The 19,734-nt window shown below is 63.7% G+C and overlaps 1 protein-coding gene across 1 annotated transcript; it reads right to left on the bottom strand.

Moving 5' to 3' along the window:
* Positions 1-13,457: 13,457 nt before the first annotated feature.
* On the bottom strand, positions 13,458-17,735 carry CHLRE_12g546633v5 (uncharacterized protein). The gene is made up of 3 exons (XM_043068884.1): positions 16,932-17,735; positions 15,434-16,742; positions 13,458-14,824 (listed from the first exon to the last, which is right to left on the bottom strand). Exons 1-3 carry the CDS (start codon positions 16,960-16,962, stop codon positions 14,170-14,172), a joined length of 1,995 nt encoding a protein of 664 aa, XP_042918819.1. The 5' UTR covers positions 16,963-17,735; the 3' UTR covers positions 13,458-14,169.
* Positions 17,736-19,734: the final 1,999 nt, after the last annotated feature.

Below are 19,734 nucleotides of genomic sequence, written 5' to 3'. Positions count from 1 at the left end.
TTCAGTGCGTGATGGGCTCCTGCGCGCCGGCTGCTGGCTCGTCAGCCTGCCGATGGAACCAGCGAGTGCCCCGCTCCCCATGCTCCTCCATCAGTGCAGCGCGGGCATTGTGGCTGGCCGCTGCGGCAGCTGCCCGCTCCTCCCGCACCGCCAAGTTGGCCATGGCCGCAGCCTGACGCTGCGCGGCGCTGGCACCAGGCCGGTCGGCCAGGGCAGCGGCGGTGTCTGCGGCCAGCACCACGCCATGCAGCCCATCCCGGGTCTGGCGTGCATGCCGACGGTGGATGCTGGTGGTGGCCTCCCGCAAGAAGAACTTGTCCGCCTCCCATTGCGTTTTTTTTTTGAGGAATCATCCTTACAAGGTTGAACAGGGGCAGACGCGCTGCCCCCCTGCTGCCTGAAAGCAGCCTGGTCCCCGAGACCAGAACCCTGACAGGGCAAGAAGAGAAGAAAAGAGAAGAAAAACAGAAAACAAACACCTCGAAAACCGCCACCAACCACCCCCATCCATCCCACCCCACCCCACCCCGACCCGGCAGACAGAGCAAGAGGCTGGCCCCCCCCCACCCCCCGGGAGGGGTTGCACAAAAACACCGCCAGACCTAACCCAAGCACCAACCTACACCAGAGCCTAACCGCAAGAACCACCACCACCGCGCGCCAGAAAAAGAAACACCAGCGCTACGCACTCGCCCCGCCCAAACCCACCCCACCCCCACAAGTCGGTGGCTTAAGCAACACCCCCAGGAGAACCGGCAGAGGAGACACAAGCAGAAAACTAAACGGGCCAGATGTGGCGCTGACTAAGCGGGCTCCAGTCCGCTGCAAGACGCGCTGTGCAGGAAGTCCCACAGCCGCCCAGGCGCTGCGACGCCAGCCAGAGCTAAAACACATGGGCGCCAGATAAGCTGATGACGATAAACTCCACGCCAGCGCCTGGAATGAACCGCCGCCAAAAAGGAAACCTAGGGGGCCTGCACAGGTGATGCAAGCGTCAGCCGCAAGTTCAACTTTGGTGACCCACCCTGAACCTCCTCCACTTCACAAAGCGCGCCACCCGCCGACCAGATGGCAACAAAGTGCTCCAGCTTAGCCGCCTTGAGCTGTGCGGTGAGAAGCTGAGTGGGCAGAGCCGACAGGGTGTCAGGGGTTAGCGTGGCGGCAGTGAAACGCAGCTGCATCACCCTGCGCAGCTCGCTGACCACCTCCTGAACCACATGCTCCGACGTCTGCTTAGCAGGCTCGCGGGACCAGTACGCACACCAGACGGCGTACAAGAAGGTGGCCCGCAAAGTGCTCCACAGCAGCGCGCCCGCCCCCCGCGGGCCTGAGGCCCACATACCCATGCGGTCCCCCAGCATGAAGCCCGCGTCCGTCACTGGCGGCGCCGCTGCCTGGGGCGCAACGCAGGCCCACAGCTGCTGCAGCCACGTCCTCGCCTGCGCATAAGCTGGACACTCCAGGAAGATGTGCGTCAGGCTGGCCCACGCCCGCGGGCCAGGTGGCCCGCAGGCGGGGTGAGGACAGTGCGCCCCCAAACCCCCGCACCCCGTGGTCACCCGTGGCCGAATGCCCTTGCCCGCCCTGTACAGCCCGCAAGGCAGGTAAGCATGTTGCAGCCGGTACACCAGCACCTTTCCCCCCAGACTGGCGTGGCTGTCCCACAGCCTCCGCCACGCACCCCGCAGAAGGGACGCATCCGGGGGCGGCATGCGAGGGTCGCCCTCCACCGCCGCCGCTGCTGCCGCCGCCGCCGTGGCAGGCCCAGTGCTAGGTCCCGCCCCTCCCGCCGCCTGCTCCTGCAGCCGCGCGGACCGCCGCGGCCCCTCACCCGACTGCTGGGACGGGGACGCATACGACTGCAGTTCTCTCGCCGGCGTGTTCTGCTGCCCGGCTGCCGCGGAGGTGCGGTGGAGCCAGGGGTCCAGAGCCATCGGGTTATTGTGGAAATGCTGCGCCGCCGTGGTGGTCAGCTGCGCCGCTGCACGCTGCCACTCCGCCTCCCGCTCCGCCAGCCGCGACTGGGCCGCCGGCTGGGGCCCCGAATCCCCCGCCTGCTGTGTTGGCGCCGGGCACGGCATGGCTGCGGGGCGGGCCGGAGCCGGAGGTGCGGCCGGGTTGGCCGCGGTGATGGCCCGCCGCACGTCCCGCACCGTGTAGTCCGCTAAGCTGACACCCGCAATCCGGCAGTGCTCCGGGTGCACCACCACCCCAGCCTCCGGCGCCAGGAAGTACGGCGCCCGAGGCCACGCCCCCGCCCGTTCCCCTGGTGATGCTGCATCGTACGCCGCCCACTCTTCAAAGGTCCACAGGTGCCGCGGCTTGCGATGCTGCAGCACACAGGCAGGCTGCCACGCCCCATCCACCGCCGGGGGCAGCACGCCAGGCCCAGGCTTTTTTTGAGGAATCATCCTTACAAGGTTGAACAGGGGCAGACGCACTGCCCCCCTGCTGCCTGTCCAAGAGCCGCCCCGTGTAGTGGACGTAGGACACAGCCCCCGCAGCGTTAGCCACCCACAGCTGGTCCAGGCTAACCCGCCACTGTGGCGGAGCCGCTGGCGGCTGAGTGGCTGGCTGCGGTGGATGCTGTTCCACGCCCGCGCTCCGCACGTGGCCGACCGCGGCCGCCAGCCGGGCAGGCAGCCCCGCTGGCGCCGGCGCGTCGCTGTACACCCACGCCCATGTGGTGGCGGAGTCCGGGCGCACATGAGTAAGCAGCGCCCGGGTGAGCATCTTCCAGGGTTGCCGGCCTGGCTGGGCAAGGAGGGCGAAGGTCTTAGCTTGCAGGGCAGACAGGAACGCAGGCAGGTCGACGTGGTTTTTTTTTTTTTTGAGGAATCATCCTTACAAGGTTGAACAGGGGCAGACGCGCTGCCCCCCTGCTGCCTGAAAACAGCCTGGTCCCCGAGACCAGAACCCTGACAGGGTTGACACCCCCATCCTTGTACGGCAGACAGGCCGTTTCCCGCTTTGGCAGCAGGAGCGGGTTCCCGTGCGACACCAGGCTGGCGTCCTCAGCGTGCATGGAGCGCGCAGCAAAGTGGTCCACCAGGACGGTGAATTCCTTCAGCTGCGCAGGCGACGGGTTGAGGAAGCTGAAGTGGTAGGCCAGCTTCGCCGCCAGCACCTGCTTCGCAATGTGCACACGGCCAACAAGAGTCAGAGACAGGGCAGCCCACAGACGCGCCACAAACGCCATGCCGCGAGCCCGCCGGGTGTACAAGTCAGCTGCAGCCGCATCAGAGTCCCACGACAGGGGCACACCCAGGTGCGTCACGGCGCCAGTGGTAAACGGCACCCCCGTGTGTGGGCAAGGGCCCGTCAGGTGCGCAAACCTGCCAAGGCCCATGGCCTTGCTCTTGTCCGGATGGACACGGGCGTTGGACGCGCGGCAGAACAGCTGTACTGCCGCCATCAGGACCGGCCCGTCCACCGCCGGGTCGCGCGCCGTGAGGGTCGTGTCGTCTGCGTGGTGGGCAGCAGGTGGCGCCTGCTCGCCGCTGGGTAACAGGGGCGTGCGCAGTGCCCCTTGCTCCACCTGCCGCCGCAGAAAGGACGTCAGTGGCTGCATCTGGATGACCCACAGGGGTGGTGAGGCGGTGCTGCCCTGCGGCAAGCCGTTCAGCACTGGGAAGGCGTCAGAGAGCATCCCGTTCACACACACGCGGGCAGAGCCGTTGGCAGTGAGCAGGCGGATCCAGCGCAGCATGCGCGGCCCAAACCCCAGACCCTCCGCGGACGCATACAGCCACTGCCGGTGCACCCGGTCATACGCCTTTTCAATGTCCAAGAAGTACAGCGCACCACCCTGCCGTGGCGTGCCGTCCGCGCCCACGTCCAGGCGCATCCATTCGATCAGGCCTTGGAGGTACAGCGCGTTGTCTCCAATCCAGCGGCCGGTGATGAACGCGGTCTGCAGCTCATCCACAACTGCATCCAGGGCGGGCTGCAGGCGGGCGCTGACGGCCTTGGACACCATCTTGAAGTCGCAGTTGAGCAGCGTGATGGGCCGGTAGGACGCGAGCTCGGCGCGGTCCAGGCTTTTGCCCTTGTAGATGAGCGTAATGATGCCCTCCCGCCAGGAAGCAGGCAGCGCCGCCGCCATTTCGCCGCCATCGTGGGCGTCTGCAGCGGCAGCAAAGGCAGCGGCAGCAGCAGCACACAAGCGCGGGCCCAGCAGTGCCCAGAAGACCTTGTACACCTCGTACGGAACCCCGTCCGACCCAGGTGCTTTACCATTGGCGGAGCCAGCCAGCGCTGCCATCAGCTCGGCATCACTGAGGGCGCCGTCACCGGACCCCTCTGCGGCGGCGTGCAGATCCGCCGGAACCTTGCGGTCAATGGCCGCCAGAAGCAGTTGCTGTGACGCCGTACAGACCGGCTGCACGCGGAACAGGCCGGTGGGGCTGGTGCTGCTGTACATGGCTGCGGCGGCTGCGGAGACAGTGTTGCGCGTGCCCGGCCCCGTGAGCGCCACAGGCGCCGGTTGCCCCGGCACCTTCAAGTGCGTGATGGGCTCCTGCGCGCCGGCTGCTGGCTCGTCAGCCTGCCGATGGAACCAGCGAGTGCCCCGCTCCCCATGCTCCTCCATCAGTGCAGCGCGGGCATTGTGGCTGGCCGCTGCGGCAGCTGCCCGCTCCTCCCGCACCGCCAAGTTGGCCATGGCCGCAGCCTGACGCTGCGCGGCGCTGGCACCCGGCCGGTCGGCCAGGGCAGCGGCCGTGTCTGCGGCCAGCACCACGCCATGCAGCCCATCCCGGGTCTGGCGTGCATGCCGACGGTGGATGCTGGTGGCGGCCTCCCGCAAGAAGAACTTGTCCGCCTCCCATTGCGTGCAAGCTCCGTCACCTGTACTGGCCACGGGATTGGCGGCAACGTGCGCCTCCAAGCGCTGCTCGAGCTCCAAACGCAGCGAGGGGTGAAACAGCAGGTATGTGGGGAAGCGCCACTGCTCCCGGTGCGCATGTGGCAGGTCGGGCAAGGACAGGGTGAGCAGCACACCGTTGTGGTCCCCAGGCGCCCCATACATGCGAGCGACATCCACCACCCACGGCGCCGCGGTGGCACTGACATGCCACCCATCCAGGCGTGCAGGAGTGGCCGGCTTGGGCGTGGCCGGATGCGTGTAGCCCTTGGCGCCGCCACGCTTGCTCGCCCAAGGGTCCACCAGACTGAACTGGGCGAGGAGGCTGGCAAGTTGCGGGGCACCTGCAGCACGTGACGGGCTAGGGGCCGCCTCCTGACTGGCATCGGTGACACAGTTCCAGTCCCCACCGACAACAAGCACCCTGTCCGTGGCCAGGTGGGGATGCAGCCCGGCAAAGAAAGCAGGCTTGTCCGCCACGGCCGTGGGCGCATACACACACACGAAGCGCAGGCGCAAGTGACCCACGTCCCAATCCCAACATACCACACGGCCCGCCGCATCCGTTGACGGCGGCTGCAGTACGCAGCCTGGAAGGGACAGCCGACTCCGCGCCAGGATAGCCGCCCCACAGGAGTGGGGCGACGCTGCCGGGCTGGCAGCGAGGCAGTGGCGCCACGGAAGGCACGCCCCCTGCGCGGCACGAAGGCAAGACTCCAGCGCAGTCGTGTCAGTAGCGTGGGTCTCCTGCACCATCGCCACATCCGCCCCAACTTGCTGCAGGTGCGAGACCAGCGCCCGCGCCTTGAGTGGCGAGCCCAGGCCGTTGACATTCACTGTCAGCAGCCGAAGGTTCGCCGCTCCCACTGGTGGCCGCATTATGAGCCCCTGCCGGCCACGGCAGCGCCGTGGCGGTTGCGGTTGCTGTTGCTGCTGTGGTGTTTGCGGCGGGGGGCGCCACCCTGGCTGGGGGGCGCGCCGCCGCTGCTGGTGCTCATGCTAGCGGCGCCTGAGCTGGCGCCGCCGGGGCGCAATGGAGCGCTGCCCAGGCTCATGAGGCTGGAGGTACTGCGGCTGCGGTGCTGGCGTTGCCGGCGGCTGGGCCCGCTGGCCCCGCCGGGGTCCGCCGGCCCACGCTTAGCGGACCGCAGCACTCTGGGAAACAAAGTTACCGGACAATCCAAAAGCTACCGGACATGTGACCGGACTTACCAGACAAGTGCTGCACCCTACCGGACAATGCTTGAAACCTACCGGACAATAGTCCCCGGCTCCCCTTACCGGACAATGCAGGCCACAATTTCCCAAATCTTACCGGACAATCAACATGTACACCAGCCACAAGCCGGATTAATGGTACCATCCTGCTGTTCTGTATTGACTAGTTTTGTGTTATAACCAATTCTGTTATCTAACCCCACCCCATCCTAACCTGGAACGGCATGGAGGTTCATTCACCAGAATCCTTTAGTGTGGGCGTCTGCATGGGCATTTCGTGAGCCTGACTTCAAGCAGCGCTGCAGCGGCCTATAGACATAGCATGCTAACTTTCATCAATGTACTAGCTTACTTTTACTCGATACACTGCATTTTGTTTCAGAATGAGCTCAGCTCACTGTTGCACTGACTGTTGCACTTATGTTGCTCTCCCTCGCTCCGTTCCCCTTTGCTAATTTGCATTTTGAGCACAAATTAAGGCTAGTTCAAATGTCAGGAGCTGCTTTGCTGGCTTGGGACGCAAATCCTTGCGCTGCTGACAGCTCGTTGACCGGCTCGGTGACGCTGCTCAGAAGTCAGCTGAGGCCAGCCATTACGTGAGAGCAACGACTATGCCTCATAGTCTGTCAGCTGTGCTTCAATGTTCAACTGAGAAGTCTCGGTTGCCGGCCTCAACAACACCATTCCACATCGTGTTCAGTCAACACCACCCTCGCCCAGCACACCGTAGTCCGCAGGTTAGTCTGCAGGTTAGTCCACACCTTAGCCCGCAAGTAAGTCAGCAGGTTGAAGCGCGTGACAATGGGATGCGTTGAGCCTAGTGGTACATTGCAATCCAGTGTGCATGGTGTTTAGCTTCTCGCGCTGTGTTGGGGTTGTCTTGTGGGAGCCCCGGCCTACCACACGTGACTGTCTGTTGCCTCCCTTATTAGCACTGAAGGTGTAAGCATCAAAACGCTCCGCGGATGCCAAGGGACGCTTACACTCCCCCCCTCTGGACGGGAGCCGTCCTCGGATCCCAGCGCCGTCCTGTTGCGGTCGCCGAATCATAGGGCATAGGCGCGTACAAGCGCACAGCATTGTTTATAGCCAGCGTCATCGGCTTACGAGAGTTGCGCGACTTGTCTCAGCACCTCGAGATTTGCACCACGTCTGATACAATCGAGATCGAAGAGTGTGGGAAGCGCGGATCGACCTTGCGACCTGCCGGTCTATCGCATTTAGAGCAGTGATCAGGTGCGTTATTCGGTCTCGATACCATATGTAAGCATCAAAACGCTCCGCGGATGCCAAGGGACGCTTACAGAAGGTGTGTTTACGGCATGGTACCTTAACCCTGTCGAACACATGCCCTGCCCCGCCACAACTTGCCACCTCCTGTTGTCCCCTCTGGACTATACGGCTGGCCGGCCCGCCGCTACACCTCCAGCATTGTGCTCAGCAACGGTGAACATATGGGCACACACACATGCACATGTACATGTACAGACGCGCCTTATGTGATAGGCCCCGTGCACTGCCAAGCACTTTGACTGTGGCTGGCCTTGACGTGCATGGGTACCTGCTGCCCACCTTGTGACAGACGATTGACTGGGTGTGTCTATGTGTGTGCATGCGTTCATGCAGGCGCAGCCGGTGGAAGCAGAGCTACATACAGGAGCCAGCATGATACCAGCTGTCTGGCGCTAGAGGTGGAGGCGGGCGCGGTGGTGCCATTCACGCAAGATTTACGAGTGGGTGTCCATATCTATCAGCTTTGCTTCAATGTTTGTCTTCTTGGTTCCCACGTCATTGCCATTCAACATTGCTGTTCAACACTACCATCGCCGGCAACAACCATGCGCAGGAGTCAACCTGTCGCTCTTGAGAACGGTTTCAGGAGCTGTTTGGGGTAAGTTAATGGGAGATGGGTTTAGGGAGTTGCCATAGGTGCAGGGCCGTAGGCGGCTTAGGTTAAGTTCACCCCCACACGCTGTGTGTGTGTGTGGGGGGGGGGGCTTCAACAAATGACTGTTTGCTGCCTACCTGCCTGCCTGTAAGGTGTTGCCTACCTTGCCAAGACCTTGACCCCGTGTCACATACCCACACCTTGGCGCCCACCCCTGCCATTTCCCGTCCCCCAGCTGGCTGACTGCCACTTCACCTTCACCAGCAACAGTGAGTGTCCGCTACACATGTTGGCACACACAGACACTGTCTTTGTGGTTCGTTGTGTGTGTTGGTGGGTATTGGCGGTGTAAGTTGGTGTGGAGCATGACAGCGATGCTGAGGTGGCTGTAAGGTGGTTCCCTGGCAACCCTGCATGCACAGTGCTCTTTGTCTCTTGTACGCTGCCTCCCTGACTTGGGCCGCAACATCTCTGCCATTTGTGGCAGAGGAGTAACTAGCTGTGACGTATATGTATGGCCGTGTGCACGCAGGCACAACCAGGCAACACAGCCAACAAGCAGGCAGTGGAGGCGCAACTTAGGAGCAGCAGCTGGTCCAGCACTAGAGTGGAGGCGGGCATGATGGTGACAATGACGGAGTTTGCCGTGGAAGCTTTGGTGGCGTTTGGGTCTTAGAACGATGTGGCGGCTGCGGTGGACAGAGGTGGGCATCAAGGTTGTCGGATGCGTCGTATTCAGCCGATACGCATATGATGGGGCTAATCATTGTATTGCATACGTTTAATGTAGACATCATATGATACACATCATTTGACATCATTTCATGTAGTGCGTGTTGCATGGGCGTATGGACTTGTCAACGAGTACAACGAGGAGCAGGTGGCCGGTGCCGTGGGTGCGGCTAGATTGGTCCCGGAGGACGATGCAGCTACTGCAGTATTGGGTGGTGTGCAGTGTGCTATATTGGGTGTGAGGCTTCCAAACGGTTAGGTGCTGAACTTTCCCAGGAAAGGGCTTCACATGCCTGGAAGTAAGGGCTTCACGTGCCCGTGAGGACTTAGTTCCCCATGAGTGTGCGGCAAAGCTGAAGGGAGGACGCAAGAGGGGCAAGGCGGAGGAGGAGTACGATGGGGGTAAAAGTGGCACAAGTAGGGAGGTAAGCTCTGTTGAGGAGAGTGGCAGCGACTGAGCTACCGAGCGCGGTGACTGGCTTGGCGGGGATTGGGTACTGCTGGCTACCCGACATTGGTGCACTACCTTACCGGACAATGCTTGAAAGCTACCGGACATTGCTTGAAACCTACCGGACAATGCTTGAAACCTACCGGACAATTGTGCACTACCCTACCGGACATTGGTGCGCGTCCTTACCGGACAATGCTTGAAAGTTACCGGACTCTACTTTACCGGACAAATTGTCCCGTTATTAAATTGCATTGTCCGGTAACCGATTAGCCTGAATGTCCGGTAACAGATGACCGTATTGTCCGGTAAGATTAGGGGTGGGTTTTCCCAGAGTGCAGGGTGCGGGTGTCAGGGTTCTGGTCTCGGGGACCAGGCTGTTTTTTAGGCAGCAGGGGGGCAGCGCGTCTGCCCCTGTTCAACCTTGTAAGGATGATTCCTCAAAAAAAAAAAGGAGCACGTAGTCCATGTAGGCCGTCTGCACCTGCTGCGCGGCGTCATCCAGCTGCTCCGTCACGTCGGAAGGCAGGGGCGTGTCTGCAGGCTGGGCTGAGTATAGGCGCCACCAGCCAGTGGACTCGTCGTGCAGCTGTGCCAGGACGGCGGTACGGCCGGCCGGCACGCGGCAGACGGCCCAGTCCGGTACGGTGGCGCCCTGGTCACGGAGGTAGGCGAGGAGGCGGCCACCAAGCGCATCACGGCCAAGCTGCGTCCACTCTTTTTTTTTTTGAGGAATCATCCTTACAAGGTTGAACAGGGGCAGACGCGCTGCCCCCCTACTGCCCGAAAGCAGCCTGGTCCCCGAGACCAGAACCCTGACAGGGCAAGAAGAGAAGAAAAGAGAAGAAAAACAGAAAACAAACACCTCGAAAACCGCCACCAACCACCCCCAACCATCCCACCCCACCCCACCCCGACCCGGCAGACAGAGCAGAAGGCTGGCCCCCCCGCCCCCCGGGAGGGGTAGCACAAAAACACCGCCAGACCTAACCCAAGCACCAGCCTACACCACAGCCTAACCGCAAGAACCACCACCACCGCGCGCCAGAAGAGGAAACACCAGCGCTACGCACCCGCCCCGCCCAAACCCACCCCACCCCCACAAGTCGGTTGCTTAAGCAACACCCCAGGAGAACCGGCAGAGGAGACACAAGCAGAAAACTAAACGGGCCAGATGTGGCGCTGACTAAGCGGGCTCCAGTCCGCTGCAAGACGTGCTGTGCAGGAAGTCCCACAGCCGCCCAGGCGCTGCCACTCCAGCCAGAGCTAGTACTCATGGGCGCCAGACAAGCTGATGACGATAATACGCCACGCCAGTGCCTGGAAAGAAACGCTGCCCAGAAGGAAACCTAGGGGGCCTGCACAGGTGATGCAAGCGTCAGCCGCAAGTTCAACTTCGGTGACCCACCCTGAACCTCCTCCACTTCACAAAGCGCGCCACCCGCCGACCAGATGGCAACAAAGTGCTCCAGCTTAGCCGCCTTGAGCTGTGCGGTGAGAAGCTGAGTGGGCAGAGCCGACAGGGTTTCAGGGGTTAGCGTGGCGGCAGTGAAACGCAGCTGCATCACCCTGCGCAGCTCGCTGACCACCTCCCGAACCACATGCTCCGACGTCTGCTTAGCAGGCTCGCGGGACCAGTACGCACACCAGACGGCGTACAAGAAGGTGGCCCGCAAAGTGCTCCACAGCAGCGCGCCCGCCCCCCGCGGGCCTGAGGCCCACATACCCATGCGGTCCCCCAGCATGAAGCCCGCGTCCGTCACTGGCGGCGCCGCTGCCTGGGGCGTAACGCAGGCCCACAGCTGCTGCAGCCACGTCCTCGCCTGCGCATAAGCTGGACACTCCAGGAAGATGTGCGTCAGGCTGGCCCACGCCCGCGGGCCAGGTGGCCCGCAGGCGGGGTGAGGACAGTGCGCCCCCAAACCCCCGCACCCCGTGGTCACCCGTGGCCGAATGCCCTTGCCCGCCCTGTACAGCCCGCAAGGCAGGTAAGCATGTTGCAGCCTGTACACCAGGACCTTTGCCCCCCGACTGGCGTGGCTGTCCCACAGCCTCCGCCACGTACCCCGCAGAAGGGACGCATCCGGGGGCGGCATGCGAGGGTCGCCCTCCACCGCCGCCGCTGCTGCCGCCGCCGTGGTTGTCAGCTGCACGCTGCCACTCCGCCTCCCGCTCCGCCAGCCGCGACTGTGCCGCCAGCTGGGTCCCCGAACCCCCGGCCTGCTGTGCTGGCGCCGGGCACGGCATGGCTGCGGGGCGGGCCGGAGCCGGAGGTGCGGCCGGGTTAGCCGCGGTGATGGCCCGCCGCACGTCCCGCACCGTGTAGTCCGCCAAGCTGACACCCGCAATCCGGCAGTGCTCCGGGTGCACCACCACCCCAGCCTCCGGCGCCAGGAAGTACGGCGCCCGAGGCCACGCCCCCGCCCGGTCCCCTGGTGATGCTGCATCGTACGCCGCCCGCTCTTCAAAGGTCCACAGGTGCCGCGGCTTGCGATGCTGCAGCACACAGGCAGGCTGCCACGCCCCATCCACCGCCGGGGGCAGCACGCCAGGCCCAGGCTCCAAGAGCCGCCCCGTGTAGTGGACGTAGGACACAGCCCCCGCAGCGTTAGCCACCCACAGCTGGTCCAGGCTAACCCGCCACCCTGGCGGCGCCGCTGGCGGCTGAGAGGCTGGCTGCGGCGGATGCTGTTCCACGCCCGCGCTCCGCATGTGGCCGACCGCGGCCGCCAGCCGGGCAGGCAGCCCCGCTGGTGCCGGCGCGTCGCTGTACACCCACGCCCACGTGGTGGCGGAGTCCGGGCGCACATGAGTAAGCAGCGCCCGGGTGAGCATCTTCCAGGGTTGCCGGCCTGGCTGGGCAAGGAGGGCGAAAGTCTTAGCTTGCAGGGCAGACAGGAACGCAGGCAGGTCGACGTGGTTGACACCCCCATCCTTGTACGGCAGACAGGCCGTTTCCCGCTTGGGCAGCAGGAGCGGGTTCCCATGCGACACCAGGCTGGCGTCCTCAGCGTGCATGGAGCGCGCAGCAAAGTGGTCCACCAGGTCGGTGAGTTCCTTCAGCTGCGCAGGCGACGGGTTGAGGAAGCTGAAGTGGTAGGCCAGCTTCGCCGCCAGCACCTGCTTTGCAATGTGCACACGGCCAACGAGAGTCAGAGACAGGGCAGCCCACAGACGCGCCACAAACGCCATGCCGCAATCCCGCCGGGTGTACAAGTCAGCTGCAGCCGCATCAGAGTCCCACGACAGGGGCACACCCAGGTGCGTCACGGCGCCAGTGGTAAACGGCACCCCCGTGTGTGGGCAAGGGCCTGTCAGGTGCGCAAACCTGCCAAGGCCCATGGCCTTGCTCTTGTCCGGATGGACATGGGCGTTGGACGCGCGGCAGCACGTGACGGGCTAGGGGCCGCCTCCTGACTGGCATCGGTGACACAGTTCCAGTCCCCACCGACAACAAGCACCCTGTCCGTGGCCAGGTGGGGATGCAGCCCGGCAAAGAAAGCAGGCTTGTCCGCCACGGCCGTGGGCGCATACACACACACGAAGCGCAGGCGCAAGTGACCCACGTCCCAATCCCAACATACCACACGGCCCGCCGCATCCGTTGACGGCGGCTGCAGTACGCAGCCTGGAAGGGACAGCCGACTCCGCGCCAGGATAGCCGCCCCACAGGAGTGGGGCGACGCTATCAACGGATCGCTAACTCAGTTAGCGATTTGACTCGTCCTTACGGCAGAAGGGACCCGGGTACGAATCCGGATAAAAGCCCAATTATGCAAAAGGCGAAAGATTGGTGCGAAACCGATTGGTGATCCCACGAACGATAGGTAATTGCCCTTAGTGGCAATTGCGGGCTTATGCCCGCAGCAACCTAGAAAGGTCGTGGTGCAGAAGTCCGATTTAGTGGCGAGGTCCAAGGTTCAAGACAAGGCTCAAGATCCAAGGCTCGAAGAGGAGCGCCATGGCTCCTCGGTTTGCACAAACTGGCAGTGCTCCACTACTATAACGCGGCGTTTCCCTGGCTCGATATGCTAGGTGTGCAGGCTCGGATGTAGTGGACTTTGAAGAGCGGCCTAGGACTTGGAGGTTGTAGTCTCGGAGGTTGCGACTCTTTCGTGGTGAGGCGTCAGCGTGAGGGGGGCGGGCCCTCTCGCCCTAGTCACCTTGCCCCGTTAATCCATGCCAGGCCCTATGGGCCGGCGTTGTAATTATTATTATTATTATTATGGGGCGACGCTGCCGGGCTGGCAGCGAGGCAGTGGCGCCACGGAAGGCACGCCCCCTGCGCGGCACGAAGGCAAGAATAATAATAATAATTACAACGCCGGCCCATAGGGCCTGGCATAGATTAACGGGGCAAGGTGACTAGGGCGAGAGGGCCCGCCCCCCTCACGCTGACGCCTCACCACGAAAGAGTCACAACCTCCGAAACTACAACCTCCAAGTCCTAGGCCGCTCTTCAAAGTCCACTACATCCAAGCCTGCACACCTAACATATCGTGCTAGGGAAACGCCGCGTTATAGTAGTGGAGCACTGCCAGTTCGTGCAAACCGAGGAGCCATGGCGCTCCTCCTCGAGCCTTGGATCTTGAGCCTTGTCTTGAACCTTGGACCTCGCCACTAAATCGGACTTCTGCACCATGACCTGTCTAGGTTGCAGCGGGCACAAGCCCGCAATTGCCACTAAGGGCAATTACCTATTGTTCGTGGGATCACCAATCGGTTTCGCACCAATCTTTCGCCTTTTGCATAATTGGGCTTTTATCCGGATTCGTACCCGGGTCCCTTCTGCCGTAAGGACGATTCAAATCGCTAACTGAGTTAGCGATCCGGTGATGGCACGAAGGCAAGACTCCAGCGCCGTCGTGTCAGTAGCGTGGGTCTCCTGCACCATCGCCACATCCGCCCCAACTTGCTGCAGGTGCGAGACCAGCGCCCGCGCCTTCAACGGCGAGCCCAGGCCGTTGACATTCACTGTCAGCAGCCGAAGGTTCGCCGCGCCCACTGGTGGCCGCATTATGAGCCCCCGCCGGCCACGGCAGCGCCGTGGCGGTTGCGGTTGCTGTTGCTGATGTGGCGTTTGCCGCGGCGGCCGCCACCCTGGCTGGGGGGCGCGCCGCCGCTGCTGGTGCTCATGCTAGCGGCGCCTGAGCTGGCGCCGCCAGGGCGCAATGGAGCGCTGCCCAGGCTCATGAGGCTGGAGGTACTGCGGCTGCGGTGCTGGCGTTGCCGGCGGCTGGGCCCGCTGGCCCCGCCGGGGTCCGCCGGCCCACGCTTAGAGGACCGCAGGGTGCGGGCGTCTAGGAGCACGTAGTCCATGTAGGCCGTCTGCACCTGCTGCGCGGTGTCATCCAGCTGCTCTGTCACGTCGGAAGGCAGGGGCGTGTCTGCAGGCTGGGCTGAGTATAGGCGCCACCAGCCAGTGAACTCGTCGTGCAGCTGTGCCAGGACGGCGGTACGGCCAGCCGGCACGCGGCAGACGGCCCAGTCCGGTACGGTGGCGCCCTGGTCACGGAGGTAGGCGAGGAGGCGGCCACCAAGCGTGTCGTGGCCCAACTGCGCCCACTCAAACCCCTGCACATCTGCGCAGCGGTTCTGGTGCGTCACGAGGTCAGAGCCGATGGCAACACACGTGTCCCGGGTCAGGCTAACGGCCCCGTACTCTGCCTCACTGCCCGCACCCCCACCCGCGCGCCCAGGCGTGTTGGCCGAAACCCCAGCCGGCGCGCCCAGGCCCCTGCCCCTGCCCTTACCACCACCCGCCGGTTGTGACGTCTGCAGTGGCGGCCGCGTCTGGGGCGGCGCCTGGGTCCCTGCCCGCCCCGCTCTTCCACCCTGGCGCCCCGACCCGCTGCCCCCACCAGCCTGCTGTCCCCCGGCCGGCCGCCCAGTGGGCACGCGCGGCGGCGAGCTAGCACCGTCCTGCGGGGGAGGCAGCCCGCCGCCCAAGCGCCCTGCCCTCTGCTGCGGGAGCTGGGCGGGGTAACCGCGCCCTTTGGAGTGGGGCTGTTGCTGCGGCGGCGGCGGCGGTGCGTGCGCGGCTGGTTGCACCCGTCGCCCACGCCCGGGCGCCACCGTGGCAGCGCCATCGCCCGCCCCGTCCTGTCCCCCCAGCGTGGCCAGGACCTCAAACCGGGAGCCGGTCCGGGGCCTGGGCGGCTGCACCTGGCACTGCTGCTCCTGCTGCTGCTGTTGCTGTACCCGCTGTTGCTGCTGGAGATGGAGGTCCGCCTTGTGGGCCAAGTACCGCTGCATCGCAGCTTTCAGCTGCTGATCCTACCTGGCGGCTGCCCGCTGATCAAAGGGCAGCTGTGGCACGGGAGCCCCACTGGGCTGCTGCTGCACGCCAGCCGGCCCAGCATCGGCAGTGCGACGCCTGGCCGCCGGCGGCCCCCCCACGCCTGCTGACGGCTGCCCCCCGCTAAGCCCTCCCGCTGCCACCCGCTGCTGAGAAGAGGGCTGCTGCTGCCGCTCGGCCCTCAGGGGAGCCGCAGCAGCCCGGGTGCTTCCCCCCGCCATCAGAGCTAGCAGCGAGGGCGAGGCCACAGCGGGTGGTCCGCTGGCGCCACCCGCGGCAGCCGCTGCGTCACCCAAACCCGCCGCCTCCTGCATCTGAACGTCCCCCACGTGGTCAACTATGTCCGCTGCGGTCGCCATGGCAGCCGCGGGCCTCGCCACACCCAAGGTGTTGCCACCCAGGTCGGCGACCCCGGCTGCAGCCGGAGCAGGGCTGCCTGCCACAGCTGTCGTGGCCGTCCCAGCCGCCTGGGGGGCGCCACGGACCTCCACCTGCATGGGCTCCTCACCGGGCATCTCAAACTTGGCACAATGCAGGTGGGAGAGCTGCGGGTCCCAGACTGGGCCCCGTACACAGGCAAAGATGTGGTTGGTGATGCCCTGGCCCGCGGGGGCCTGGGGCTCCCCCTTGGGGCCCACCGATTTGGCGCACTGCTCTGAGACCACATAAGCACATGTCAGGTTAGAGGGGTCCGAGGTGGTGGGATAGCCACCCGCCTGCAGCACCAAATCGGTGCGACCACGGAAAGCCCCCCACACAGGGCCCCCTACCATCTTGACCGTGACAGTGTAGGTGCCCGGAATGATGGGCCGGGTGTCCACTGGCACGTGAACCGTGAGGACAGCCTGACCGCGCTGGAGTGGTACCGCCAGCGGCGACTTGCGCATGAGCTCCGCTGTGAAGGCTGCTTTGCTGGCGCTGGTCGCGCGCCGGCTGAAGGCCAGCCCCGCAAGCGTGCAGGAGGGGTGGCCTGTGCTGTGCAGAGAGTGGCCCTGCAAGAGCTGCGGCTGGTTGCCCTGCCGGCACATGGTGTCCAGCACTGACAGGGCAGCACTGGTCACTTCCCGGACGCCGGCTGAGGACAGCTGCTCGCCCTCTGGGAGCCCCGTGGTGGCACCCACCAGAAGGACTGGGTAGGTAGGCAGGCTGGGGCCCTGAGGCTGCGTCGTCAGGTCCTGCACTCCGTGCGCCAGGCTATGCGTGGACAGGGCAAGGTGGAGCTGCAGCCCGGGGCTGAAGAACGGGCTGGCAGCGTTGCCCCCACCGGCAGGGGTGCTGTCCGCTGCCAAGCCTGGCAGTGGGCGGCGATGCCCAAAGGCAGGCCCCCCACACGGCATGGCATGTGCTGCTGTGGCCGCGCTGTGTGTGGGTGTGCTGTATGGCTGGCGTTGGCCCCTGGTGTCTTGGCTGCGCTGAGACACCAGGCGGAACCGACCAGGATCACCCAGCAACTGCATAGCTGCCCAGGATCAGCACTCACAGGGCATCACAGCAGGGCGGGCGCCAGGCATCCAGACACCAGGCAACAAGGGCACGAAGACGAGCCACACCCCAAAAAAACAGCCAAGTGCTGCAGGGCTCCCCCGACCGCCACGCCCAAAGCACCCTGCTGCACACGCGGATGCAAATGACCAACCACAAAGGTTGATACGCCGCCTGCTCCAAGCTGGTGAAGTGTGGTGCTCGCCAAGATGTTAAAATGCTGACAAGCGAAATGTCGCCAACTCCACGGCGACGCTCCTGGACCGCCAGAATCCTATTCCATAGCGGTGTCGAGTTCCAAAGCACAAGCCGGCATAGGCTGAAGGGCGCTGGAGAGGGAGTGTCGCGCTACAGCTGCAAAGTGGACTGACGAAAAACGAGGACGCCCACAAATGCAAACTGCTTCACAGTGGTTCGTAGGCCTTAAGAAGCCTAAAACAAAAGGAAGCAAGTCAAACAGCGCGAGAGAAATGACGTCGACTGTTTCAAAGCTGTGCAGAAGGAAAAGAGGATGCAAGAATAGCAAGAGAAGAGAGTAAAGTAAAGTAAAGTAAAGTAAAGTTCTTGTACGCCGTCTGGTGTGCGTACTGGTCCCGTGAGCCTGCTAAGCAGACGTCGGAGCATGTGGTTCGGGAGGTGGTCAGCGAGCTGCGCAGGGTGATGCAGCTGCGTTTCACTGCCGCCACGCTAACCCCTGAAACCCTGTCGGCTCTGCCCACTCAGCTTCTCACCGCACAGCTCAAGGCGGCTAAGCTGGAGCACTTTGTTGCCATTTGGTCGGCGGGTGGCGCGCTTTGTGAAGTGGAGGAGGTTCAGGGTGGGTCACCGAAGTTGCACTTGCGGCTGACGCTTGCATCACCTGTGCAGGCCCCCTAGGTTTCCTTTTGGGCGGCGGTTCATTCCAGGCGCTGGCGTGGCGTTTATCGTCATCAGCTTATCTGGCGCCCTTGTGTTTTAGCTCTGGCTGGCGTCGCAGCGCCTGGGCGGCTGTGGGACTTCCTGCACAGCGCGTCTTGCAGTGGGCTGGAGCCCGCTTATATTAGTCAGCGCCACATCTGGCCCGTTCAGTTTTCTGCTTGTGTCTCCTCTGCCGGTTCTCCTGGGGTGTTGCTTAAGCAACCGACTTGTGGGGGTGGGGTGGGTTTGGGCGGGGCGAGTGCGTAGCGCTGATGTTCCCTCTTCTGGCGTGCGGTGGTGGTGGTTCTTGCGGTTAGGCTGTGGTGTAGGCTGGTGCTTGGGTTAGGTCTGGCGGTGTTTTTGTGCAACCCCTCCCGGGGGGCGGGGGGGCCAGCCTTCTGCTCTGTCTGCCGGGTCGGGGTGGGGTGGGGTGGGATGGATGGGGATGGTTGGTGGCGGGTTTCGAGGTGTTTGTTTTCTCTTTTTCTTCTCTTTTCTTCTCTTCTTGCCCTGTCAGGGTTCTGGTCTCGGGGACCAGGCTGCTTTCGGGCAGTAGGGGGGCAGTGCGTCTGCCCCTGTTCAACCTTGTAAGGATGATTCCTCAAAAAAAAAAAGCCCAGTCCAGTACGGTGGCGCCCTGGTCACGGAGGTAGCCGAGGAGGCGGCCACCAAGCGCGTCACGGCCAAGCTGCGCCCACTCATACCCCTGCACATCTGCGCAGCGGTTCTGGTAAGTCACGAGGTCAGAGCCGATGGCAACACACGTGTCGCGGGTCAGGCACACGGCCCCATACTCCGCCTCGCTGCCCGCACCCCCAATAATAATAATAATAATAGGTACTCCCTGCATGACAGGGCGTGTTCTGCGGAGGTAGGGGTGTGAGGGCGTGAGAGACCACCGCATAGATGGTCTCCGCCGCTGAGCCCCTGTCCCCCAAGTGAGAGAGGGGAGGTTGCCAGTGCGCCTAGGCGTACTGGGCCTGGCCCCTTTCCCACAGCGGGTCATACGGTTTTATGGTGGTCTCCCTGGCCATTTGTGGCTGTAGATTTCGCGGCGGAGGGCTGTGATGGCGGTTGTGGTGTGGATGGCGTGCTGCACTAGTTTACGGCATGTGCTGTGTGCGGACTGTGTGGGGCATCCGAGTGTTTTGAGGAGGGCATGAAGGTGGGGTGTGACCGTGCCAGTATGGCCAAGGCTAATTACAGTGTCTGGGCTGTACATCACGTCCCAGCCTGCGTCGCGGAGAGCGGCCACGAGGTCTTCGTGTTGTTGCAGCTTCTCTGCGCGTTTGTCCGGGTGGTTTAGGTCCGAGCAGTATCCGACTTCTATGACGTAGACCTTATGAGCGCTCCTTTGTCGGCGTGTGCGGGGTGCACGGGCTGGCAGTCCGGGCCTGTGCATCCGGAGTGTGGGAATGACCAGCAGGTCTGGACGGAGCTTCTTGCGCACGCTCTCTGGCGTGCTGGGGAGCATCCACGCAGGAATGCGGGTTCCCCCGCTGTAAGTGGGGGCATCCTTACCGGCGTCCATGTACATAACGCAGCCTCCATAGTGGCCCTGACTAATTGCTTTCGCTATCCGCTGGACAGCGCGGTTGTGACGCGCAATGTAGGCTGCTTTCATGCGTGGGTGGGTGCAGCCGCCCAGGGTGTGCGTGCCACCGTCGTCGCCGCGGCACAGGGGGCATTCGCCGCCTGCGCAGCCGGGCATGGGGTGTTTTACTCTTGCGGCCCGCTTGGCATTCCAGGAGAGGCCCCAGCGGTATTTGAACGCGCAGCAGGCCTCTTCAAATGAGAACTTGTCGAACAGGTTTAGGCCGTAGCGTTCGTCGATGTGCTTCCTCGCTGCCTCCCATAGTTCCGCGTACAGTCCTGATTTGGTATAACCGGTCGCGGTGGATTTA

The sequence above is a fragment of the Chlamydomonas reinhardtii genome, chromosome 12, assembly GCF_000002595.2.
Source record: "Chlamydomonas reinhardtii strain CC-503 cw92 mt+ chromosome 12, whole genome shotgun sequence".
Lineage (NCBI taxonomy): Eukaryota > Viridiplantae > Chlorophyta > Chlorophyceae > Chlamydomonadales > Chlamydomonadaceae > Chlamydomonas > Chlamydomonas reinhardtii.
This window is presented reverse-complemented; position numbering and strand designations above follow the sequence as displayed.

Bases quoted from the DNA above. Each gene is read 5' to 3' on its own strand.
- CHLRE_12g546633v5 (XM_043068884.1), bottom strand. From the start codon at position 16,962: ATGCCTGGCGCCCGCCCTGCTGTGATGCCCT. The intron at 16,743-16,931 runs GTGAGTGCTGAT...GCCCACTGCCAG, and splicing joins CCGCCCTGCTGTGATGCCCT to GCTTGGCAGCGGACAGCACC. The intron at 14,825-15,433 runs GTAGGATCAGCA...GGGTGCGGGCAG, and splicing joins GATCAGCGGGCAGCCGCCAG to TGAGGCAGAGTACGGGGCCG.